Genomic DNA, 27540 nt, shown 5'->3' with positions numbered 1-27540 from the left:
TTGTGTTCCTAAAGCCTAAATAGTTTTATTTTCATCCAGGGAAAGGAAGTGGAAATAAGCAACACACAGGATTCACGGCTCTGCTAATGCTGAAACTTGAGTTGGCACTGGCCAATTCTTTTTCCAGAATGGTGTATCAATCTTTGTTTTGAATGAAGACACAGAAGCAATTTCCAGAGATGAATTGAAGGAAACCAGAAATGTGCACAGAACTTAATTGGAAAAAAATCTATTTTTCCAACATGTTATAGAATTGTCCTGAGGTTTAAAACAAACAAGTAAACAAAAACAAAATCTCAAAACTTTCTAAAAATACATATTTAACAACAGCTGCACAGAGACTAAATACATTATCTTAAGGGACATCAAACATTATTTAAAATGTTTATTAACCTACATCCCTTGATGTTTTTGTGGCGATCTGGAAATCCTAGTTCTCTTATCTACAGAAAACAGAGGCCATCCATGGCCTTCTCTTTCCCTCCCTGCCCCCACTCCTTTCAAAGATAGGGTCTATGTAGCCCTGGCTGTCCTGGAACCCCTATGTAGACGATGCTAGTTTCAATGCTAGCCTCAAACTCAGAGATCGCTCGTCTTTGCCTCCCAAGGGCTGGGATAAAAAGTATGAGTCACATGACCAGCTCCCTTCCATTTTTTCTAACCCACTACTCTTCTGCCCCACTAGATCAAAGTATACCTTTTCCTCTCTCAAATAAAAAAAAATGTTTTCCCTGTTATTGGAGAGACAATCGTAGAGGATAGAGATGGGGACGCCTACATTGCCAGGAGCCCGCCAAAAATGTCTTACATGTTTAACATACGGGATGATCTCAAAGGATTATTGTTAGTCCTAACTACCCTTTGTGTAGTAATCGCTACAGTTTAGACTCCTTTACATTTAAACCACAAATTCCTATGAAGTAGATATTATCATTATTTCTACTTTACATAGTTTTTGTTTGTTTCTTTTTAAAGTGGAAAAACAGAAGGTGAACAGATTTGTCAATGATTACAAAATTAAGTGGTGGCCTTAGGATTTAGGGACTTTAGTAAATAAAGTCCTAAAACATGCTTTGAAAACACCACATATAGATCCAGCATAAGTAAGAGTCTCTTTCCATTCTCTTGGAGCCGGGTCTAAATTTAGAGGGACCCCTTCGTAACTGGGGGCAGGAATCTCACTTCATAAATAGGGTCCTCCTGCACCTGACACAGCTACCACCCAGAGGTTCTGAGTCCCTAGGAGGCTGGAATGCAAATAGACTCTGCAAACAGCACAAAGCATAGTATTACTTTGGATCGAAAATGCTGCCTGTTTGCTCAGCCTGACTCTGAGGGAGCCTAGTAGAACAAACAACGGGCCTTTTGGGGGCCTTGTGGAAATCCCAGGAGAGGAGGTTCGGGCTGATAAAGAGCCTTGGGCCCGGGCCCCTTGAAGAATCCTGGGACTGTAACGGGGCGGGGACAGAATGACACTAGAGTGACATAAGTCCGCAGGGACCTCAGGCTAGTGGTTTCTCGGTCAGGTTGACACCTCCAGGGAGGGCGTGGGGAAGGCGGGGCCCATCGCCTTCTGCTCGGTGAGGGGAGAGACTGCGTTGGAGCTTCTCCTTCCGGGGGGATGCTCAGCCCCGCGGGAAAACGCAGAAAAGGGCTCTTGCCGCTTTAAGTGACTCAGGAAGTGAAAGGAGGCCGCTGACGGCGAGGGGAAAGTGGAACCGGGGCGGCGCGGGCCCGCGGCGGCCGCGATCTTGCCGGGCAACGGAGGCTGAGCTGCGCGGCGCGGGGGCCGACGGGGCGCGGGCAGCCGAGCCGGAAGTGGCGCGTGAGCGACGAGGCGCAGCGCGGCGCGCAGAGGAGAGGCTGAGTGGGCGCCGGGCCCAGCGCTGTCGGCTGGCGGGCCCCAAGGCCTCAGCTGTCCAGACGGACGCGGCGCGGCGCGGCGGGGCGGGCGGTCAGTCCCCGGGGAGGCGGGCCTGCGTGGGGAGGCCCCGAGGCGTAGGCGGAGGGCTCGTCAGCCGCTAGGCCTCGGCCGCGTCCCTGCAGCCACATGGCCTCCGGAGTGGGCGCGGCCTGCGAGGAGCTGCCTCCCGACGGCACGTGTGACGAGTGCGAGCCCGACGAGGCGCCCGGGGCGGAGGAGGTGTGCCGCGATTGCGGCTTCTGCTACTGCCGCCGCCACGCCGACGCGCACCGCCAGAAGTTCCTCAGCCACCGCCTGGCCGAGTACGTCCATGGCGCCCAGGCCTGGACCCCGCCGGCCCGCGAGGACGACGTGGTCCCCGAAGACGTCGAGGCCAAAGGGGAGCCCGAGGGGGAGGTAGAGAGCGAGGTGGGGGAAGAAGAGAGCGGGTCGGAGGAAGACAGTGGGTCGGAAGAAGAGAGCGAGACGGAGGAGGACAGTGAGGATGAGAGTGATGAGGAGAGTGAGGAAGACAGCGAGGAAGAGATGGAGGATGAGCAGGAGAGTGAGGCGGAGGACGACAACCAAGAAGGAGAGTCTGAGGCGGAGGGAGAAACTGAGGCAGAAAGCGAATTTGACCCCGAAATAGAGATGGAAGCGGAGAGAGTGGCCAAGAGGAAGTGTCCGGACCATGGGCTGGATTTGAGCACCTATTGCCAGCAAGACAGGCAGCTCATCTGTGTCCTGTGTCCAGTCATTGGGGCTCACCGGGGCCACCAGCTGTCCACGCTAGATGAGGCCTTCGAAGAACTGAGAGTGAGTATTGGGCATTAGAACATATGTCTAAGGGGACCAGGACCCCGGTTTCAACTCATGGTAGCCGTGACCATATTCATTTTCATGTCTCTTGTTGGGAGCAGTGCCCAAGCTACCATTTGGTTGAAATTGTCAAGTTGTCGATTCTCATCTGAGAAAATGCAAGCACACAGAAAGTCTTGGGTATAAGTTCTGCAAATTTGCAAATCGCTTTCTCCCTGGATCCCAGATAGAGCTTTCCTTGAGAATTTTGACGCCTTTTAGGCCAATTTTCACATCATCACCACTGCTAGGATCAGTGTTTTGACTTAGAGCTCTTGTTGTGGCAACCCTGCCCGCCTGAAAATGTGAGAAACCATGACTTTTGACAAGCCAAGTGGTGATGTAGACAATGACTTGGTGTGTGCCCCGAGTCGCCCTAGGCTCCTTGCTTTTCAGACTTAGTAGGAAGGTGTATAACTGGAAGGCTAAATTGATGTGTGGAGGGAGGTTTTCATGTCTACTGTCTAGACTGGGATGTATTATCTTGGACCTGTTTTTTTGTCCGCAGTAGACATTTAGTAAATATTTGTTGATTGCATTCGGGTTGCCTTTTATGTATATAGTGGATAGCTACATCAATAAGAGAACAGTTTTTCTGTGTGCTGTATTCAGTAAGTAGTGAGAGTTGGTAAGTGTTATATTATGGCTTTTGTTTCCCTAAGCAACCACTGGTCTCAGAATAACTAATGTTTTGATAATGAAAATACTCCGTGTTGATATTTCCCTTATTCTTATTTTTATTGTAAAATACACATTCAGAAGTGTATAAAATATGTAGGGTAACAAATAACTACAAAGCAAATACTTGTGAGACCTCCACTCAGAAATAGAACATTATTACCTCTTTCCCACGTCATCTTTTGGTAAGCCTTTTCCTGACTTTGAGATAATACTTTTTTTGTTTATCTTTATGTGTTAATCATTTGTGTGCATTTCTAAACTTGAACTTGACATTATAGTTTTTACATTATTGTGGTGCAGTATTTTGAGTTTGATTCACTTTTTTAAAGATGTGTGTGAGATTCATCCATTGACTGGCTGTAACTTAATTTTTATTGGTGTATTGAATTCTATTTTATGTATATGCCACAAGTTACTATATACATGAACATTTGGCTCGTTCTCAGGTTCTGAAATTTCTCGCTGTTACAGCTAATGCAGGAGTGATTTGGTTGTGCATGTCTGTAATTCCAGCATTCCAGAGGTTAATGCAGGAGGATCAGAGTTCAATGTCAATCTGAAGTCCATAGTGAGTTTGGAAAATACTGCCACAAAAACAAAATGACACATCCCCTCAAAAATAATGAGGTGCAAGCATTATCATGCCTTTTGATACCCATTTTCCTATATTTAAGTGGAAATAATAACCCATTGCTTCCCAAGTGGTTGTGAAGCTGTTTCCTGTTGCCCTGAGTCTTCACCATCACTTGATATTAACAGTATTTTTAATTTTTCCAAGTCTGGTGATTATGTAACAAATGGTGTCATATTGTGGTTTTTAATTGCATTCCTTGGGTTTCCGAGTATCTTTTGTATTTCCTCTTTTGTGATGTACCATCAGATAGTATTAGGTTATCTGTCGTTTTTCTCTGTAAGTTATATGTGTGTATACACACAGATATACACGTGTGTATATATGATGTTTATTGTGTCCATCCTTTGAGATATCTTGTTTCATAGGTTTTCTTTTCCTTTTGTAATGTAGTAATAATAGGGTGAAGATTGTGTACGCAGTAGATAGGCAAGTCTTTATCAGAAGATGAGAAAGCAGAAGGTAAAGAGGATGGTTTGGTTCCACTTCAGTCTCAAATTGAAAGTTATCTTCTTGTTCAATCTGAGATGGCAGCTTCCTTTCCTGCATTTCTTCTTCTTGCTTGGCTACTTTAATATCAAAATCTGGAGCTGAACTGTTGGGTGGCAGCAATGAGCACAGGCACTCAGGGACCTCTCTGAATGGAAGATAGAGCGTAGTCAAAAGATCAAAGCTTTAGTTCTGGTGAGATGAGAGATAGAAAAGCCTGGCCCAGGGGAGGCAGGTCCTCAGAGATAGATAGATAGATAGATAGATAGATAGATAGATAGATATTTAAAAATATATAGTTTTTCTTTCTTGTGGGTTTGAGTATTTAGAGGAGAGGTGTGAACAGTTGCTTCTTGGCCTTTTGGATAACATCAAGTGTAGAGGAGAATTACAAACAGTATGACATTCTGTGTGAATTTAGAGAAAGAAAGTGGTTTTAGCCAGAGGTATGATACCAGGAATGGCTATTGGAGGAAGTGGTGTTTGAGACATACTTTGAAAGATGGGAAGGATTGAATAGGTAGGTATGATGTTAGATACATCTTCTCCATGATGCCATAGCAACAATCACTATGCATTTATTGTAACCCAAAATATTTGTTATTATGGAGTGTTAGGTCTGTTTTCTCTGTGTTATAAACTCTTACAAGTCTAGTAGTGTTAGTCTTCACTGTGTTCCAGCACCAACACAGGGCCTATTGGATAATTGACACATACAAAATTCTTGATAAATGTATGATATGAATGTATTAATTTTATCTAATAGCAAGGCATCACTAAAGAAGTGAGAAGGAGATTGTATTATAGTATATTAGTATTTATGTTGGGAATAACTTCAACTACATAAAGTGACGGAATAACTTGGAATCCTAAACTGGCAGTAGTTCATACAGGATGGATGCTTGTTTCTCCTTGTGTAAATGATGTCTGAATGTAGGCAGTCTAAGCCTGGAGGAAGCATCAAGGTTTATCTTGGCTCTGTTTTTTTTTTTTTTTTTGGTTTTACGAGACAGGGTTTCTCTGTATTGTTTTGGAGGCTGTAGGTCCAGCCTGGCCTTGAACTCACAGAGATCCTCCTGCCACTGCCTCCTGAGTGCTGGGATTAAAGGCGTGTGCCACCACCACCTGGCTTATCTTGGCTCTTGATAGCTCCTCGCTGTTATTTTTGTTACAAACTAAGATGGCCACTGAAGTCTAACCAGTATGTCTTTCTTTGTTTTTTTGAGAAAGGATTTCTCTGTGTAACAGGCTGGCCTGGAACTCACAGAGATCCACCTGTCTCTGCCTTCCAAGCTCTGGTACTAAAGGCATGTGCCATCACTACCTGGTTTAGCCAACACTTCAAACTTCTAAGATAACAGACATAACAGTGAAAGACATACCCCTCTATTTTAATGCATCTCTCCAGAATTCCCACTTAGGTTTCATGGGGCAGAACTCAATCATTTCTCCAGGCTATAGTATGACAAGCTAAAAGGTGGCATTTTGTTACAAGGAAGAATGGTATAGTGAATATTGAAGTCTTTGTCTTGATTATATCCTCACAGCCCTAGCTATGTCATGTTGGGTAATTCAGTCTGCTTCTCTGAGCCTTCGTTTCTTAACATGAGCATAATTGTTGTGTGTCATGTACTGCCCCCCTGGTGCTATGGTAAAGAGAAATAAGCTCCTCATACATACTGCCTAGAACAGTACACATGATATTATAAGCTCTCAGAAACTGATTACTGTAGAAAGAAAGCTATCTGAGGGCAAGTTAGTCTGGCAGCAGTAGATGTTCTGGACACTAAGTTTTCTTTGGTGGAAACTGCTCAGCCCCCTCTCCTTGTGTTCTTTCTTCCTGCTCTAATCTGCTGGGTTGATAGGCTGTTGAAAACTTGTCTTCAGAGAAGATGTTCCTGGATGTTTCAGTGTCCCACTGGCACCTTATGTATTGGCTACTCAAAACACAGCTGCAAGGTCTTATTTTAGGTTTACAGGTTTGGCTGTTCTCTTTAGACTCTGTTTTATACTCTTAACTGTGGGAAGTTTCTTACAGAAGTCAAGGGGCAATGGGAACAATTTATTCTCTACTTTCTGGGTAGAGAAAAGCCTTGGTTACTCTAGTAGAGAGTGATGAAGAGAAGTTTCTATAGATATCCCTATTCTTCTAGGACTTTGGGTCTTTATGAACCTTGGCAGGGTATACGTTGTGTTGAATTGCAGATTCTTACACAAGAATTGTAGAGAGTAAAAATGCTGGCATTTGTATGGAGATAGAACATTAAAAGAGTTTAAAGTTTGTTGAAGTTTGAACCTCTTCTAGAGATAAAGGAAAAGGAAAGTAATAGCTGCCATTTATTGAGAAGTTTGGATACATTTCATGTTTTTACAGGCTATGTTGCTCTGATTCCCATTTTACAGAAGTAGGAAGAGATATTTAAAGAGGTTGAATTTTGCCAGGCCACTCAGTGTCATTGCTGAATCACAGTTTTTACCACAAAGAGAATAAGAGTTTATTCCAGAGCCAAGTATGAGTGACCATTGCCCAGGAGCACAGATTCAGCTTGCTCTGAACATCTTATTCCAACATAGTAACAGTTTTGTGAAGTGTTGACAAAGTCAATAAAAGTGTCTTAAAAATTCATTGGTGGGAACATCTGGTCCACAGGTTACAGCAAAGTGGGAAATTTCTGCTATAGACCTCAGATGCTATTTGATAATATTCTTAGCCTTTGTAGAAATTAAAGTTTGTATGTTTCAAAAAAAGATCTTGCCTGATAGTCACAAGGGTGCTAGTTCAAAAACAGTGATGGGCAATAAGTAACTACACAGGGTTGAAGAGAGCACAAAATAATTTGACTTCAAACTAGCAACATTCCTGCTCTCCACAATCACAGGAGTTCTAATGGGCCTTGTAGAGTATTTAACAGTTGGGGCGTTTTTATTGTTATTGGCTACTTATTTTTGTTTGTTTGTTTCAGGGAACTTCAGTTCACAGTAGTAAGTAAAAAGAAGGATTTAAATTTAGTTCTGACACCAGAACTTCCTATTCCTTTTATTCTGGGTGTATTCTCAGTTGAAATTCTTCCTCTCACTTAAGCTTTTTAGATTTCACAGAACTATTCTCCCTGTTGACTGCTGTCTGCAGGGATGTACTTCATAAATAAATACTTTCAAACTGCTTCCTACACTCCCTGAAAGATTTCCTATTCTGAAGAATAGTTTGTAGTAACAAGTGACTTTTTAAATTTTTTCTATTAACTGTCTATTCAGCAGTTCTTAGTTTATTCTCTGACCCTGAGTTGTCACTGTGCAGTTAGTAACAATCACAGTGGCAACAGAATGTGCTGAGAACTTCCTGTGTGCTATCATCTGTACTGTAAACTTCTTACACGCTTGTCACTGAATTCTTCCCACAGTTTTATGAGGTAAGTTATTAAGCTGTATTCGTGTTATTGAATTTAGTGGCCCTATGTTTTTTCTTTTGATTTCTTCATTCAGTCAACACATATTTATTAAAATCCTTTAATTTTCCAGGTGGAAAATGTATGCTGAAATATTTTAGCATTCAATTTATGTTTATTTCTTCATTTCTTTATTTTTGACTTTTTAAAACAGGTCTTTTTATGTAGTCCTTGCTGGCCTGGTATTCTATATGTAGCGCAGACTGTAGCAGTCCTCCTGTCTCAGGCTTTCAAGTGCTGGGATTATAGATGTATGCTGCCATGCATGCCCAATTAGCTGTCAGTTTAAGAATGCAGGAGGAAGCACAGTTTTACAATATTCTTTTAGGGAGCACCTAAGCAAGGGTTTAAAGCCATCAGCCCTAGAGAGCCTCTCAGGCACCTGAGCAAGTCAGATTGTCACTGTGCATGGTTTACTTCTCATGAGTCACTGAAACTAAAATGCCCTTTGACAGAAGATAGCACAAGGAAGCTATGGGATAATCATAATGAAATACCAGAAATTGCCATAAAAATGAATAAACCAGAACTGTGAATAAATCTCAAAATAATGTTTGAAAAGCAGACAACTGGTAGAAATCTATGTATTGGATGGTAACTTTTTTAAAAATCTAGAAAAAAAAAAGAATTTCCATATGGAGTATTTTTAGCTGTAGCTGTATTGAACCTATTATTAAGTAATTCTAAGTCCCTTGTGTCACTGAATTTACATTTTATGAACAAAACATACAAACAAATTTAAGTAATAGACTTTTGTTTGTTTGTTTGTTTATTTTTGGTTTTTTGAGACAGGGTTTCTCTATTGATTTGGAGCCCGTCCTGAAACTCACTCTGTAGACCAGACTGGCTTTGAACTCACAGAAATCTGCCTGCCTCTGCTTCCCGAGTGCTGGGATTAAAGGCCTGCACCACCAAGGCCCAGCTTAATAGGTAATATTTTAAATAATGCTCAATTTTATGAACAAACACAGTTGAAGAGGAGATAGAGAATAGGTCAGATGTGAGGAGAGGAAGGCAATTGAAGGCTCTGAAGAGGACTTGGAATAGTGGCCTTGAAACAGGTGTATAGAAATGACTTTTGCAAACAGTCCTGAGTCCTCACTTGGGCCCATAGGCATTCAAAAGCATCTGCCTTTATGTTTGAGTTGTGGTTACAAGAGAGAGATAACCCTTTCTTCTTAAGTCATCGTGACTTTTGAGAAGAGCAAAACCTCGAAGGACAGACCATCTAGCAAACCAGTGTTCATGAGGACCAGGCTGCACCTCAGCTATTAACAGCTAGCTGGTTTAACAACGTACTAGACTACTTGTAGGAGTTGAGCTGAGAAATTTAATAATGGGCAGGATCACACGTTAGTTGGGATTGCTTAATTAAATCTAAAATTCATGTCAATACCCTGAAGACAGTTTTGGGACCAATAAACCCTTGGTTTTGTTCCTCTTCCCAGTGTGGCTACATTGAATAAATCTCTTTGTCTGCTTCTCATTTCTCTTGTCTCTTTAATTGGTGTATTGGGAATGGGTAGCTCTAATACTGCTCTAGCAACTCAGTTACAGCTAGAGCCAGTCATGGGAGGGTCTGGGGCCATAGTAGTTGAGGTGGAGGGAGGGAGTGGAAAGGCCACAGATGAAACATACATGCTGAGGCAGTTAAAAGAATGGCTGCATAGAAGGCATAAGGGCAGGCTTAGGGAGGTGAAGTAAAGAGGTCAAGTTACCAAGTAGACCATTATACAGACTTTTGATTTTCTTCTGAGTGGCCTTGTTCTGTTTAAGCAAGGGAATGGGTGATGTGATTTATGTTCTTGAGACTTTACTCAGCTTGTATGGCAGTGTATACCTTAATCTACACATGGGAGGTTGAGGCAGGAGGATGGCAAGCAAGTTCCAACACAGTGAGGCCCTGTCTCAAAAGCAAATCAACAAGAGCAAAACAAACATGAAAAACCTAATCTAACAAAAGAAAACAAAACTTGACTCAATTTCTGTATTGAGAACGGACTATAGGGTAGCAAGAGTGAGAGTGTTGTTACTTGACCAGTGTTGGGGTAGAAGATGATGAACATACAGGTTTAACAGCCATGTTCGAGTTAGGTTTAAGACAGCTGAAGGACTACAGAGCCGGCTTGGCTGTTAGGAATGCTTACTGCTCTTCTAGAGGACCAGACTTAAGTGTTAACTGGCCCACACCCACCTATAACTCCAGCAGTAGGGGATCCAACACCCCCTTCTGGCCTCTGTGGCACCTGCCCCCATGTGGCATACATAGACACATACACAGAAGCACATAAATTAAGAATAAAATCTTTTAAAAACAATAGTAACAATAAAATCACATGTAATAGATTTCAGATCCAAGAATAATTTTAAGTCTGGGAACTAAAGATGGTTGCCCAGTATGGGAGTGGGTTTCAAGTTAGAATTAAATAAAATGCAGAAGCCGGGCGTTGGTGGCAAATGCCTTTAATCCCAGCACTTGGGAGGCAGAGGCAAGTGGATCTCTGTGAGTTCGAGGCCAGCCTGGTCTACCAAACGAGTTCCAGGACAGCCTCTAAGATAATACAGAGAAACCCTGCTTCGAGAAAACAAAACAAAACAAAACAAAACAAAACAAAAAACCCAAAAAATAAATGCAGAAGATGGCAAAGATTTTTTTTTACTTATAGAATGGTGATATTAATTTTTTTTTTTGATTTTCGAGACAAGGTTTCTCTGTGGCTTTGGAGGCTGTTCTGGAACTTGCTCTGTAGACCAGGCTGGCCTCAAACTCACAGGGATCCACCTGCCTCTGCCTCCTCTGCCTCCCGTGTGCTGGGATTAAAGGCATGCACCACTTTTCGTTTCTTTTTAACAAAATGTTTAATTCTTTTTAAAATAATATGCAGAGTAATGGGTTTCGTTGTGGCATTTTCCCATATGTTTTGTTTTTGTTGATTCTTTTCCTTAGTTCTGTTTCTTTATCCCATTTCCTTCTTCCTGCTGGTTGCTTTTCTTCTCCCGGTAACCTCTATTCCATTTTCATGTCACGTATTCTGTCCCTTCTCCCTTTCCACTCATGGTTCTAGTTTTATGCCTATGCATCTCCTACATAAACTTACATAAAAATTAAATTCTAACTGCATGGTGGTGGCATACACCTTTAATTCCAGCACTTGGGAGGCAGAGGCAGGTGGGTTTCCGTGAGGTCAGCTTGGTCTACAAAGCAAGTTCCAGGACAGCCACAGTGGTTACACACAGAAACCATCTTGCAAAACTAAAAGGAAAAGAAAATTAAATTCTAGGATTCACATATAAGAAAACATGCATTTCCTTTCTGGGTCTAGGTTGTTATAATTAATATAATAGTTTCTAGTTCCATTAATTTTCCTGCAAATATCATGATTTCATTTTTTCATTATACATGAATAAAATTCCATTGGTATATTACCAAATTTTATGTACAGAAACATGGATAAAGAGTTATTTATAGGCACACAGGCAACCTCAGAGGCCACTCCACTGAAGAAAATGTCTTATTGTCACTATTAACTGCTATTGTTTCTGGTGGTGGGGTGGAGGTGAGGCCTAGTAAACTGTTCCCTCTCCACAGTGGAATGTTGATGGGCCAGTCTTGTGTAGGCAATCACCACTACTGAGAGTTTTAATTGTATCATGCCTGGAAGACAGCATTTCACAATACTTTACTCAGTTCCTCTAGTCTAGGATTCTTTCAGTATCCTCTTCCACAATGTTCTGTGGACCTTGGAAGGGATAGTAGATGATAGAGATGTCTCACTGAGGACCGAGCATTCAGCGGTCATTTTTTCTTAGGACTTTGACTAGTTATGCATCTCTGTAGTAACTGTTACCTGCTGAAGAAAGAAACTTCTCACACCAAAGTTGACAGCAGCACTAACCTATGAGCAAAAGCATAAATATTTATAAAGCAAGATAATAGGCTGATACTGTAGCTTCCCCAATTTGGGCCCATGACCTCCCTTTATCCTGTGGATGAATCCAAACTTAAAAGAGTTGGTTACCCCTATAAAAATTATGGTACTGTTGCACCTGTGTACACACAACTGCCTGGAACTTCACAGGATCCGTAGCTGAGTAAGACTTTTAATGACATTTTACCTGTAGCATCCTACATGGAACTTTCTGGCTCAAGGAAAGCTAGTCAGCATGGAGGAAACTTTCAGCTCAGCTCACATTTGATTTCTCTATATCCCGAAACCAAAGTGTTTGTTATCTTCACTTATGTCTTATGTAGTTGTGTGGAAAAACCAGCAGCAATGGCCAACACCCTGTGTTGTTTTGAGGTTCTCTGGGGCTTCCCTGGCCAATAACTCAGGAAAATGGCCCACCCTTGCAACTAGAATTTTCATGTAATAACTTTATGGTTTCTGAGAGTGGATTTATTCACCCACCAAGTCCTGCTTTGAAATATTTAAACTTTTGTACATTACAATATGTTGAACATATTTCCCCTCACAACCCTCCCTTTTTCCAGCCCGCCTCCTCTCTGGGTTTTCTTTTTTTTTTCTTTTTTTCAAGATTTATTTATCACATATACAGTGTTCTGCCTACATGCCAGAAGAGAGCACCAGATTAAATGGTAGATGGTTGTGAGCCACTATGTGGTTGCTGGGAATTGAACTCAGGACCTCTGGAAGAGCAGTCAGTGCTCTTAACCTCTGAGCCATCTCTCCAGCCCCCAGCCCGCCTCCTCTCATTGGTCCCTTTTGTCCCCTTAGCTTTACTTTTACTTTCAAGTCATACACAGGTACACACACACACACACACACACACACACACACACACACACACACACACACACACACACACACACACACACACACACACACACACACACACACCCCTAAGTAGAAAACACGCAATTTAACATTTTGCCATTATCTTAATTGACTTAATGTGATTATCTCTAGTTGCTGTCATTTTCCTGCAAATGCCATAACTTTATTCTTTTTTCTGAAAATGTTTTCATTGTGTGTATGTATATACACCATATTTTTCTTTTCCATTCCTCTGTTGTTGAGTACCTATACTGGTTCCATAAATTTGCTGTTGTGAATGTTGTTGCATTAAACATTTACGTCTATGTTTGTATCTCCCTGCTTCCCCCAAGACAGGGTTTCTCTGTGTAGCCCTGGCTGTCTTGGAACTTGCTTTGTAGACTAGGTTGGCTTCAAACTTAGACCAGGCTGCCTCTCCCTCCTGGAATTAAAGGTTTGTATCACCATATCTGCTTCCAGTATCTTCATCTTAAAGTGTGTTGGCTATGTTTTCCTCCGAGTCCTAGAGTCTAGGAGCTTCATTCAGCATTTCAGGTTTTATACTAAGGTATTTGATGTATTGCCAATTGAGTTTTGTGTAGGGGAAGAAATACACATTTAATTTCATTCTTCTGCAGGTGGGTGCCCAGTTTTCCCAGGACTATTTCCCCAGTGTGTATCTGACAGCTTTATCCAAAATTAGGTGACTGTAGCTGTGTGGTTTCTGGGTCCTGTGTTCTATTCTGTTGGCTACATTTCTGTTTTGTTATTCCCAAGATTTTGTTTTGCTTTTAAGCTGTGGTAAATGGGAAATTTGTTTTAATTTGTTCATGGAAAGTTTATTGTTATTATATAGAAAAGTTTCTGATTTTTAGCTGGGCGTTGGTGGTGCACGCCTTTAATCCCAGCACTCGGGAGGCAGAGGCATGCAGATCTCTGTGAGTTCGAGGCTGGGCTGAACCGACAGCCTCCAAAACAATACAGAGAAACCCTGTCTCGTAAAACCAAAAAAAAAAAAAAGAAAAGAAAAGTTTCTGATTTTTATATCCTGTTTCTTTGCTGAAGGTGCTTATTAAGTCTGAAAATTTCCTTGTAGAGTTTTTAGGGTCTTTTAAGTATATGGTTATATCATCTGCAAATAGAATCTGACTTTTTCCTTTCCTATTTGTATCCCCTCCCATATTTTGAACCAGCCCTGCATCCCTGAGATGAAACCAACTTATCATGATACATGATCTTCTTAGTATGTTCTTGAATTTGGTTCTCAAGTATTTTGTTGAGAACTTATGTATCTCTAGTCTTTCATAGTTGTTATGTCCTTAGTTTTTATATCTGGAAAATACTGGCTTCAAAGGAAAAGTGTAAAGGTATGAAAAAATAGGAAACTAAAAGGATGAGGTGTTAGAGCAGCCTTTTTCCTTGCCTTCAAAATTGGAAACTGCCATTCTGTGCCTGGGTAGGGAGGGTAAGTGGAACCTGAAGACTTTTGTTTGTTAGATTTGTGCTGGTCCTGAGCCTGAACAGGACAAGAGTTGAGTCTTTCTTCACTTTAGTAGCTTCCTATTGTGTGTCAAAGGCTCCTGATATCCACAGTTAGCTTTGTAGTGTGGGGCTGGCATGCTCTTTTTCCTTCTGGAGACTTCCCTAGGGTCTGGGACAGATTCAGGGGATGCATGTCTCCCAAGAGTGTTGGGAGTGGAAGCAGAAACAGCATTGAGATTTGTACATGAAGACCTTTCTCTGTACTTTCAGAACCTAGAAAGTGCAGAGAAACTGCCCCACTGTAGGTGCCAAGCAGTCCTTTGGTGCTTCCGAGTTCTTACCTCTACAGTGATTGGCATGGGTGGCTTTAGAGCTTTGATCTGCTGCTACCCTCCGTTTCAGGAATACCAGGCCTCAGAATTCCTTAGTTGTGTTGTTCAAGTCTGCTGGAAAGCAGGGCTTCTTTTCCCAGTGGACTTCATTTCAGTGAGGCTCCTGCCCCTGCATGCCTCTGTGTCTTAGTGTCCAGCTCTTTCATTCACTACAACTTCTTTCAGGGCAGTCTTTTACCCTAGGCTTTGGCAGTTGAGTTTGGGCTCCCAGACTTGTATCTGTTTCCTTTCTCAGGCCTCCAGGATAGCTCAGTTTAAAACAGTATCTTTCCCTTCCCCCTCTAGATGGTACCTAGGCACTACCCTCCCAGTGTCACTTACATGGGATTGCGGTCCGTTATTGGTTGGCTGCCAAAGGAATCACTGTCTCACCAGAGCTTACTCTGAGAGCTGTGGGTTTGTGCCATGGCTAGGACTGTGGTGTCATTTATCAGCCCTTCTGGCTTATCTCTTCATTAAGGCTTCTGCTTCCTTCCCCTCCTCCCTCGGGGATCTTTGTTTTGAGGCTGGGGTTGTGTTTGGTTCCACTTATTTTCTCTGCACTTTTCAGGTGCTCTATCACTAAGTTTGTGTGTTTTTTTATTTTTTTGTTTTGTATTTTGTTTTTGTTTTTTCTTATTCTAACTCTGGTCTTTAATAGGATCATAGGGGGATAGCTTCTAGACCACCATCTTATCTAGTACTTCTCTCCTGATTTGTAGCTAATTTTAAATGTCACTGTGATGTATAGAACAACGCCAAAAGCAAAAGGGAACAGCTCTGTAGACTAAAGCTGCACATTTGTAGCATCTGATCTAGTCACTTTCTCTATTTAAAGACAGAAAAATAGAAACCCAGATACTAAGGCCGGTAGCTGGTGGCACACACCTTTAATCCCAGCAATCAGGAGTCAGGGGCAGGTGGATCTCTGAATTCGAGGCCAGCCTGATCTACAGAGCAAGTTTCAGGACAGGATCCAAAGCTACAGAGAAACCCTGTCTCAAAAAAACCAAAAAACAAAAACAAAAATAAAACAACCCAGATAGTAAATAACTTTCCTAACTTCACATAGCAACTGGTGGCAGCTAGGAGTAGTACTTGGCCTCCTTTCTTTGTGCAACACATGTCTCACTAGGAGAGAAGCTGCTCTCACTATAGAAAAGTGCATATGCAGTGGTTTTGAGAATTTTAAGCCCCTCGAAATCTATGCAGAAATATTGGGTAAAGATCCTCTCATTCCTTCTGGTTCATATATTTACTGCATAAAAAAAAAAAGGTCCTAGTATTTAAGTTCAGGCAAACTAATGAGGAAGGCATTAGAAGTAGGAGCCCTGGTCTTTCCTTTCTTACATGTATCCTTTGCTTTCCCTCTGTCTTATTGCTTCTGTTTTCTAAAATTAAATCTTAAATATGCTGCTAATAGTATATTAAACAAAATCTAAAATCTTTCTACTACCATGCTCAATACCAGACCCAGAAGTAATTGCTTTTCTTTATTTTGTATACATATATTGTCCATAGAAAATATACACTGTACAAATTATTTTTCAAGTTTAAAATCCCATAGTATATCTATCATAAATCAAGATATATACAGGTCTACTTTATTTTCGTTATTATATCATGTTCCATAATTCTTTAATTTCATAGTTTGCTTATCCATTCAGTGTTGGGCACTTAGAATATGTGGTTCTTCACTATTGAAAATATCATAAATGTTTTTGTGCATACCCCTGTGACATATACCCTTCCTTAAGAGGGAGATGGGAGTGTACGTGGTCGATATGGTTTCAGAGTAGCATTTCCACTTTATACTTCCAAATCAAGTGACAGGAAATTTCTCAAAACCTGTTAGTATTGGCTACTTCAGATTAATGCATCCTTTTCAGCCTTATGGGTAAGGAATGACACCTTAATTATGAGTAACTTGAGCATCTTTTGTGTCTTCTGATGCATTTGTTGTGTTTTACCTTTTCTGTTCATATCCTTTGTTCACATTTCTTTTGGGCTTACTGATTTATAGAAATTTCTTAAACATTTTTCATATATTGTTGAGATTAGACTCTTCTGTTGTACATGTTATAAATCTTCATTTCTATCTTTCTGTTCCTGGTTTTGCCACTGATTAGGTTTGTGATTTGGGAAGCCTGATTTAATTTCCACAACACCCCTTTTTATCCATTGCAAAGTGAATACATTATATCTGGTTATTGTTTCCTGTGAAATGCTAGTGAAGGGGTGTTTAAGCCATTTGTGTTCCTCATTTGATTTCCACCAGCTATTTTTCTTACCTGCAGCATGAGAACACAGCACTTTTAAGGGTATTGAGGAATACCAGAGCATATGACAGTACTTTGGAGCTTTGTCTGAGAGGTGGAAGGCATTTTGTCCTTTAGTTTTACTGTGATTTAACCCTAGGAACTGACTTGTAACAGCGGATCAGATGCTGAGCTATAGGTGTCACTCACAGCACTCTCCTGGTGGAGGGAAGACATGCATAAAGCAAGGTACGCAGAAGTGCATTATATGATGGAGGAAAGGAAAAGCTTTCTTCGTTCACAGCTGTGCTACTTGCTCCAAAATGACATAGTAGAATCTGTTCTTTTATGGGACTAGATACTTGTAAGGTTAGAATTACCTGCCTTTGTGTGTCCGTCCAGTTCTCAGAACAAAGTATTCAGAGGAAACACCAGGAGACATAGCAGTGTGTGCATACGTGTGTGTGTGTGTGTGTGTGTGTGTGTGTGTGTGTGTGTGTGTGTGTAAATCAGTTCTGATTGTCTAGACTGCTCTCAACAATGAACAGAAACATGATACAGCTCTACAAACTGGGAGGACTTATACTCAGATTCCATCCTTAGACACAAACAACCTCCTATCCTCTGCCCTGTGTCCTCACAGTTCCCTCTTTTCACCATACCTGTCCCCTTACAGACTGCTTCCCATGACTCTGACAGAATGTGTTGACCCTGCTGCCAGGGCCTGTAGAGCCTGTCTGTATGAAGATGGATCCGGCCATTGAATTCTACCATGTTATGTATTTGTCCCCAGGTCAAAGTTGTGGCCATAGAGACTTTGAGAAGGTGTTTGCAGAGCTTGCATACTCAGTTGAACATCTATGCATAAGACTACCTAGAGTGTAGGGAAGGAATAGGGTGTGGGGAATGCATGGCTTGTGGGTAGGGGTAAACTTGTATCAAGATCTTCCTTTTGTAGTTTTGCACCAATTCAGAAACTTCTCAGAGACAGATTACCCCAAAAGAAACTTTTCCTTTTTTCGTTTTTGGGGGTGGTGGTGGTGATGGTATTAGGGAAGCTTTTAATTATACTCATTTTGAGGGTGAACATATCGGGCTCAAAATATAAAGTCAAATTAATATTTGAGGATAACTCTGAGTTGGCTGGAGAGGTAGACCTTATGGTTTCCTGAAGGGAGACTCTCAGGTGCTGCCCTGTGTCTCCCCTGGGTAGTTGCTGCTTGTGATGCTTTGTGAACAGGAAGAAGGATTCTGCTGGCCTAACACATTTTTTTGGAAAAGACAAAGGGTTTCCTCATCTCTTTAAACTAGCAAGGCACAGCTGTTTGCAAAGTGTCTGTCTGCTGCTTAGGGATTCCTTCTTCATTCTTTGTTTACTGAAGGCTTTTAAGACATAGTTTAGTGCATTCCTTCTGTTTCTAGGTGGGGGGGGAAGGGGGCTCATAATCCATCAGGGGTCTTGCTGAATAGTTTAAAACGGGTGCTGACAGCTGAGAGGTGTGTGTGTGTGTGTGTGTGTGTGTGTGTGTGTGTGTGTGTGTTGTTGTTGTTGTTGTTGTTGTTGTTGGGGGTGGGGGAATGACCTGCTTGCTCAGCCAATGAGAATAATTTAGAGGAATATCATCATAAAGGCTCTTTTGTCTGATAATCTTGTAAAAAACAAGATTGTATCTGGCAACTTAACCCTTTTTTAGGTACTTAAACTTTTACCCTCCCTGGTATGTGACCTCTAGATTCCTGTTCCCAACTGTCAGGTATGAGGTCATTGAGATTAAAGGCTTAAAGGACTGAAGAAACTGGGAGAATTATAAGCCATTACTTAAAAATACAAATTGCTAAACTTTAGAACCACATTTAGAATACAAATGTGATCTGACTTGTGTTCAGAGAGCACATCTAAAGCAGATGCTGGGCATGGCTGGTTTTGAGTGAGTGACTTTTGCAGTATTTGTTTATTCTTCTTATTAGTCTCTTCTTCCATAAAATAATGTCTTTATGCTTGTTTCCTTAGTGGTAAAATAAGTGGTCCTGTCCCATCTTACAGAATTTCCGAGATAAGGAAATAAATTAGTTCTTGTGACTTTAGATCATGCTCCATGCATGGATTATGGCAACAGAGTATGTTTCTTGAGATTTTATATTGACTTATTCATTCAGTGGACATTTTATACCTTTGTTGTTAACCTCATCTGTCTTAAAAAATTTTAGAGAGAGAATATTTGTAGGCATACATGTATGTGCATGTGTGAAGGTCAGAGAACAAATTTGTGGGACCAGTTCTCTCTTTCCACCTTGGTGTGTATTCCAGGAATTAATTCAGGTCATGGGAGTTACAGTGTCTTTACCTGCTGAGCCATTATTCTGGCCTTGGTAAAGCCCTGCTTTCTTCAGGCACAATGTAGGAGATGCAGACATTAAAAGATAGTTCTAGCCTTTAAGGAATTCAAAATATGAAGAAACAGACAAAAATAATAATTAAATGCATGTTTCATTGTTTTTATCAAGTGCTAGGTCCTCTTCTAACTATCCTGGTATACAGGAACATTGTTTCTCTCAGCTGTATGCAACATGTACTATTATGGCTAGCTTCATTTTATAGACAAAGAAATAAATTTGCAGAAGGTAAGATGACTTCCCTAATGCCACACAGCTGGTGATAAGAGTTAGCATTTGAAACCAAGCAGCAAGGGTCTACATTCTGTGCTGACCTCTACAGTGGTACAATGAAATGTGCCCAGTCCAGGTTGATTTGGGCTGCGTGGATAAGAATTAGATTTCAAAGACCTAATTGGGGTTGGGTGGGAAGCATAAGTTTCTCCCTCCCTCCCTCCCTCTCTCCCTCCCTCCCTCCCTCCCTCCCTCCCTCCCTCCCTCCCTCTCTCCCTCCCTCCCTCCCTCCTTCAATCCCTCCCTCCCTCTCCCTCTCTCTGTATCTCTGTCTCTGTCTTTCTCTCTTCCCCCGCCTCTCTCCTTCCTTTCCTCCCTCCCTCCTTCCCTTCTTCCTCTCACTCTTCCTCTCCTTTCCCCCCATCCCTGACCCCAGTGTTTGCGTGCATGCCTCTCTCTCTCTCTCTCTCTCTCTCTCTCTCTCTCTCTCTCTCTCTCTCTCTCTCTCTCTCTCTCTCTCTCTCTCTCTCTCTCTCTCTCTCTCTCTGTGTGTGTGTGTGTGTGTGTGTGTGTGTATGTGTGGTAGAAGAGGTAATTTATTAGGAAAGAAATGATTCCCAAGAGAAGAAATAGGCCAGAGCAGACAAAGGTCAGAGGCTATAATAGGTAAAACCTCATATTAAAATTATATATTGCTGATAGCTGGGTGTTGGTTGTACACGCCTTTAATTCCAGCACTTGGGAGGCAGAGACAGGTGGATCTCTGTGAGTTTGAGGCCAGTCTGATCTACAGAATAAGTTCCAGGACAGGCTCCAAAGCTGCACAGAGAAACCCTGTCTTGAAAAAACAAAAACAAAAAAATAAAATATAAAAATTATATGTTGCTGATATAGTAGACATACTGAATTAAGTAAAATGTATTAAAAATGGTCTTACTTTCCTATTATAGCTACTCTAAAACTCGCCTTTGTGGGGGCTCACATTACACTTTTGTTAGATTGTACTACTCTAAGTAATAACAAGCAGGTGTCATTTTTGAACGCTTTCTGTGTGATGTACACTCTGCTAATACTTCTGCAAGCATTCCAGTTAAGCCTCATATTACTCCATTTTGTAGTCAAGAGATATGACTTTGAGAAATTCAATTTGTCCTATGTTAGTCAACTAATTGGTGTCGAACAACTTTAAAACCATGTGTCTGACTCAAAACTGTTCTTAACTAGCATATAGTAATTCCATTTGAATTTAAGCCTGGGATGTTTTATTTTTGTAGGTATGTATAATATTGTGTACTTCTGTGTCTGATACATAAATCTTCAAAATAAAAATTAGTAGTCTATAAGACTTTTGCAGGGTCTTGAATGCAGGCACAATTGAGTCTGAGATGAGGCAGTGAAGTCATCCTGTGCAAATTGTGTTTATTAAATTGTGCCCTACCTCTTTCCTTCCTCCTCTCTCCCCCTCCCTCTCTCCTTCCTTTCTCCCCTTTTCAGTCTGGCTGGCTTGGAACTCACTATGTAGACTAGGCTGGTTTCAAACTCACAGAGATGCTCCTGTCTCTTCCTCCTGAGTGCTGGGACTAAGGGGAAGTGCTACTACACCCAACCATGATTGTCATTAATTTTCATTCCAGTCTATTGTTTTAATGCTCACTCATTGTTCATGGATGGAGAAGGAAAAGCACACCTTCCTTAGTTGTTTAGTCCTCTTGTCTGATGAGATGACAAGTTTGTTTTCTGTTTCACTGTCCTTTCTGTCCTCTGAAATACTGTTTGTGTTTGAGAGAACAATGATATGCTATCTAGTGACTCTTAACTTTTTTCTTGTAGAGCAAAGATTCGGGTGGACTGAAGGCAGCTATGATAGAGTTGGTGGAAAGGTTAAAGTTCAAGAGCTCGGACCCTAAAGTAAGTATTGTTTTGGAATTAACTGGGTGTTGCTATCCATTTGTTCTCCTTGATCTGAGTACAGGGAATGTTAGTGATCATCTGTCTTCACTTTTTGTTTTGATCCAATTAAGCCTCACCATCAAAAATAATGTTCTCATATGCCTGGAGAAAAGTCATCTATTTCCCCTTCTCTGTTTTATGACTTATAACACATAATCATTAATTGTTTTTTCTGAACTGCAGAGAAGTGCATTTTTAATCTTACTAGACCTTTGAGACTTCTGTCCTCTGTGTCCCTTAGATCAGCATAATTCTGGTCCCTGGACACCTAGCCAGTTGGTCCCAGTACTAATATGCCTTGCCAATCTCTGCTTACAGGAGGCAGTTTCCCCTGAGCATGCCCTTGTCCTCATTACCTAGATCTGGTAGAGGAAATGATTTGGGCATCCCAGCTTCTTTGCAAGATTTTGGGAGCTGGAGAATTGATATTCTTGGAGATGTCAAACTAGGTGGAGGTATTGGTCTGGGAGCTGAATGTATAGGAGGGATTGTGACAAATAGAGTCCCATCTCCTAACTGAGACACTTACCCAGTTTTGGAACTAGATGGCTCTGCTGGAAACTCAGAGCCTCTCACAGATAAGTAGGGAAAGGAACATGCTTTTATTTTTATGTTTCTCCTTTTTCTTTTTTTCCTAAAAATTCTTTATCAAATAGGAGTACCTGAGAGCCAGGTCCTACACTGGGGATCTAAAATATATAACAGAGTTTTAACCATTTAAAATGTGTATTTCACTAAGTTCATTTAGAGTGCTATGCAGTCATTGTCACTGTCCACCAATGGTATATTTTCATTGTCAAAAACTAAAACTCTGTCTCTGTGAAACACAGCACCTCATTCTCCCTCCATTTCTATATTTTTGATATTACAAACCTCATTTGAAGTAGTTCCCTATCCCAGTTTACTTTAAGGACAGTAAGGCATAAGGAAGTAGAGTTATTGATCCAAATCTAAGATATTGTAGAGATGAGAGTCCAATGAGTCTGGTACCCTTACTCTTGTTTTCAATTTTCACTGGAAACTAAGCTTCAGGTCTCATCTTTGTGCTTTGTAATCATGTTTTTTAAGCTGAAGCACCACAGTAAAGCAGAGCCATTGGCAGCAATGGACTTTCTAAAAGGTAACTGCAGCCTTTTATATGACAGTGAAAATATTGACATTAATAGTATCTCCTCTCTTTTTGAACAGGCTAGTTCTAGTGGTAGTGAGCATCTAGATAGAAAAAAGGTTGTGTAACTTCTTTTTTTTGCTTTTTTGAGACAGGGTTTCTCTGTGTAGCCTTGGAACCTTCCTGGCACTCACTCTGTAGACCAAGCTGGCCTCGAACTCACAGAGATCTGCCTGTCTCTGCCTCCCATGTGCTGGGACTAAAGGCGTGTGCCACCACCACCAGACCAGACAACCTCCTGGTTGTGGGTTAGCCTCTTGGGGGGGGGATCAAGTGACCCTGTCACAGAGGTCATATATCAGATACCCTGCGTATCAGATATTTACATTATGATTCATAATAGTAAAATTACAGTTGTGAAGGAGCAATGAAAATAATTTTATGGTTGGGGTTCACCACAACATGAATTATAATATTATATATATTAAAGGGTCACAGCATTAGGAAGGTTGAAAACCACTATCCTAATGTAAGCTAAAAGATGGTTATAAGAATCTGATTTGATTTTAGGTGTGGGAGCATACACTGTTTACCCTTTTTCCTTCAAGCCCCCTTTTAGTCTACTGCATAAATTTGCTTGAGTGTACATGAAGCTGGCTTGAGAGGGAGTGTGTGAATGTAATTGTGGAGTGACTGCCAGATCAAGAAGAAAGAAGAAAAACAGGACATTTTTAATACAAACTTTTTGTAAAAAGTGTTCTCAGAAATCAGCTATCTTCCAGAAGTGCCCTTAAGTTTCTTTCTGTCCTGTTATCCTGCAGTATCAGACCATTCCCTTTTTGGATTGACCTATTTAAGAAGGGCAAGCTAGCTCAGGTTTTATGACCTGTCATTTTGGGACAGAGTTGCTTTACATGAAGACACTGATTGAATCATAGGGACTGAACACTATCTCTGCCTCACTTCCTCTAGAACCCCTAAAGCATCCCAAAGATTGGTTGTTCAGACAATGAAGTCTTCTGGTAACTTGCTCCCAAAAACTATCTATCGTCTGTCTGTCTGTCTGTCTGTCTGTCTGTCTGTCTGTCTGTCTGTATCTGTCTATCTATCTATGGCTCTGTCAGCATGTATGTCTGTGAACTCCATGCATGTTGTACTCATGGAGGTACTGGGGATACAGATGGTTTGTGAGCAGCCATGTGGGTGCTGGGAATCAAACTCAGGTCCTCTGGAAGAGCAGCCACTGCTCTTAATAGTTGAGCCATCTATCTCTCCCAGTCCCTGAGTTCATTGTGTTTTGCTAAAGGGCAATGGAAGATGCCAATCAATATTAATTCTGTTTTCTATTCATAAAGGAAAGTTAGAGTGAATTCCCCTCAAATTAATTACAACTATGATAAGTTGGTATATAAACTTGTAGATATTTCTGGGATTTTAATTTTTTTTGCAAAAATTATATTGTGCCTGTTTTTTTTGTTTGTTTGTTTTGGATTTTTGAGACAGGGTTTCTCTGTAGCTTTTGAGGCTGTCTTTGATCTCGCTCAGTAGACCAGGCTGGCCTCAAACTCTCAAGAGATCCACCTGCCTCTGCCTTCCAAGCACCGGGATTAAAGGCATGTGCTACCACCTCCCTGTGGTGCTTTTTTATTATGCAGAATATTCTAGATGTTCTTCTGTGTTGATAAATAGAATATTAGTTATTCCTAGTAATAAGATTCAGGTCCTAGTTAGCTTTAAATGTCAACTTGACATAACCTGGTGACACCCGAGAGTAAAGTCTCCATTAGGGAATTGCCTGGATGGAATTGGCCTGTGAGCCTGTCTGTGAGGGATTGTCTTGATTAGTAATTAATGCTGGAAGGCCCAACCCACTTGTGGGTACAACCTGACCTAGGCAGGTGGTCCTGTGTAAGAAGGCTATCTAAGCATGAACCTGTGAGGGAGACAACAAGTAGCAGTCCTCCATGATCATGACTTCACACTCTTGCTTGAGTTCCTGCCCTAGCTTCCCTGATTGACTGCGATGTGCAGATGTAAGCCTATCACAGTAATAAAAAGGGAAAACAGTACATTTATTTTATTCAAAGCATGTCAGATACTTTCTTCTGCATCAGCGGTGCTTAAATTTTATTGTTCATAAAAATCATCCAGATGATTTATTAAAAGATAAGAGTTCTAGGCTGGGCAGTAGTGGCACATACCTTTAATCTCAGCACTTGGGAAGTGGAAGCAGGTAGATCTCTAAGAGTTCCAGGCCACTCTGCATAGTCAGTCTACATAGTGAACTCCAGGACATCCAGAACTACACAGAAAAACCCTGTCTCCAAAAACCAGAAACAAACAAACCAAAAAAACGAAAAAAGAAAAGGAAAGAGAGAGAGAGAGACAGAGAGAGACAGAGAGAGAGAGAGAGAGAGAGAGAGAGATGAGAGAGAGGAGAGAGGAGAGAGGAGAAGGATAGAGTTCCAGGCTTGAAGTTTTGATTCAGTTGGTATGGGCTGACAGAGCCCCAGGCTGTGAGAATCACTGTACTAAACTTTGGGCTATTCTCCTTGCTTTTGTTTGTTTTTCTGCTTTCTTCAAACAGAAGAGCACCTAAAAATAAGACTAAGTGATTTTCAAATTTGAAAAAGAAAATGAAATGTATAAAATGTAAGCTTAGGAAACAAATGAATTGAACAGACTTAACAAAGAAATGGGATGGACTAACAGAGAAATAGCTAAGTCAAGAAGAAGAAAAGGGCTTCAAGAAAGTGTGTGAGCAGAGGTGTTGAGTCAAGACAGGAGGGTAATTAAAGCTGCTGTGGTTCTAAGAATAGGCTGAGTTCCAAAACTAGAGGAACCATAGAAAGCATCAAATCCCAGCCACTAGCAGTGACCTTGAGAGCAGGAATCAGAGCTGGTGATGGGTAAGAAATTACATAAAACTGAAGGAAACTATACATGTGTGTGTTGCTTTGGTGGACCTTGTTTTAAAGGTTACAGGCCTCTAGCTAGCATCTCCTATACTTTGGATAAAAATTGTCTTTAATAACAGCCTTTACATTGTGAAAAAATGATTACTGGGAAGCTGTCTTTGCAATAATAAACTGGTCAGATTCATTTGATATTCAAATTGCAAAAATTTCTTTTCTAACTAATCATTTGGAAACATGTTAAACGAACCATGGTTTGTTTTTTGTTTTGCTTGTTTATTTCTTATATTTCTGCTCAGCTTTAGTGAAATAAGAGATGTATGTCTATCTGAGAGTGATGCCTTGGGCCTGTTATCTCAGTACTTAAGAGACTGAAGCAAGACCATCATGAGTTCTAGTGGGTTACACGGTGAGACTCTTTCAAATGAAGAATAAAATAAAGCAAATAAAAAAAAATGTAGTCATTTAGGCATGCCTGTGACAGGATAGGGGAGTCGTGGATTTGGAAGAAAGTTAAAACTGAGTTCTTTTATATTAACAGCTTTTTTGAATGACTGTAGTTTATCTGAGAAAGCCCTGAAGCAAAAGCATAGCATACTAGTCTCAGTCAAACTAACTTTTTATGCCAGGCAGGCTGATCTCTGTGAATTCGAGGCCAGCCTGGTCTACAGAGTAAGTTCCAGGACAGGCTCCAAAGCTACATAGAGAAATCATGTCTGGCAAAACCAAAACAACAACAACAAACTAACGTTTTATGCTAATACTAACAGGTACTTTCTCCATTTTGTGTTGATTACTTTCTTTCCCTCAGAATATGTTTTCATTGTTTCCTTTAAATAGTATACTTTTTAATTTTTAATTTTTTCCTCTTTTTTTTTAAAAATTTAAGTTACAAACAAGCTTGTTTCACATGTCAATCCCAGCTCTCTCTCTCTCTCCCTCCTCCCCCACCCTTCCCACCAGGCTCCACAGCCCCCCCCCCCCATCTCCATTGCGTTCCCCAGGGAGAGTAAGGCCCTCCATGGAGGATCTCCAGAGTCTGTCATTTCATCAAGGGCGGGACCTAGACCCTCCCACAAGAGTCCAGGCTGAGAGAGCATCCCTCATTGTGGGATGGGTTGCCAAAATCCATTTGTACGCCAGGGATAAATACTACCCAAGGCCCCATGATTACCTAGGCCTCCTCACTGACACCCATATGCAGGAGGTGGGATCAGTCCTATGCTGTCCACCCAGCCATCAGTCTGGGATCCAAGAGCTCCCCCTTGTCAGGTCAACTGTTTCTGTGCATTAAACCAGCCCAGTCTTAACCCCTTTGCTTATCAGTTCTCCCTCTCTGTCACTGGATTCCAGGAGTTCAATTCAGTGTTTAGCTGTGGGTGCCTGCCTCTGCTTTCATCAGTTGCTGGATGAAGGTTCTGTTTCCCAGACTCTCTGGCAATGGGATTGTATGCTGGTATTCCCCTGATTCATGTCTAAAAATCCATATATGAGTGGGTACATACCATGTTTGTCTTTTTGTGACTGGGTTACCTCATTCAGGATGGTTTCTTCTAATGGATGGTACAAGATTCCATTGTTTTTTTCCCACTGAATAGTGTACTCCATTGTGTAAATGTACCACATTTTCTCTATCCATTCTTCAGTTGAGGGGCATCTAGGTTGCTTCCAGCTTCTGGCGATTACAAGTACTGCTGCTGTGAACACAGTGGAACAGACATCCTTGTTGTACGAATGTGCATCTTTTGGGTATATGCCTAAGAGTGGAATTGCTGGGTCTTGTGGTAGACTGATTCCCATTTTCCTGAGGAATCTCCATAATGATTTCCAAAGTGGCTGTACGAGTCAGTATTCCCACCAGCAGTGAAGGAGTGTTCCCCTCTATCCACATCCTATCCAGCATAAACTGTCTTTGGAGTTTTTTATTTTAGCCATTCTGACAGGAGTGAGATGGTATCTCAGAGTTGTTTTGATTTGCATTTCCTGGATGGCTAAGGATGTTGAGTACTTTCTTAAGTGTCTCTCAGGCATTTTTGACTCCTCAACTAAGAATTCTCTATTTAGTT

At 41.3% G+C, this 27540-nt stretch overlaps 1 protein-coding gene across 3 annotated transcripts in view; it reads left to right on the top strand.

Moving 5' to 3' along the window:
- The first annotated feature begins 1557 nt into the window (after positions 1-1557).
- Positions 1558-27540, top strand: part of Trim44 (tripartite motif containing 44) — a 105386-nt gene continuing 79403 nt past the window's right edge. Inside the window, exons 1-2 of one of the 3 annotated variants that reach the window (XM_040745927.1) lie at positions 1558-2719; positions 21332-21409. In XM_040745927.1, coding sequence (XP_040601861.1) covers positions 2051-2719; positions 21332-21409 — 747 coding nt within the window. In that variant the 5' untranslated portion in view covers positions 1558-2050. The remainder of the gene's footprint in view (positions 2720-21331; positions 21410-27540) is intronic. The other 2 variants (XM_021231524.2, XM_005064872.4) reach the window with 2 other exon arrangements.

The sequence above is a fragment of the Mesocricetus auratus genome, unplaced genomic scaffold (genome assembly GCF_017639785.1).
Source record: "Mesocricetus auratus isolate SY011 unplaced genomic scaffold, BCM_Maur_2.0 Super-Scaffold_100004, whole genome shotgun sequence".
NCBI lineage: Eukaryota > Metazoa > Chordata > Mammalia > Rodentia > Cricetidae > Mesocricetus > Mesocricetus auratus.
The sequence above is the reverse complement of the archived record's forward strand: the minus strand, read 5'-3'. Positions and strand labels throughout refer to the sequence as shown.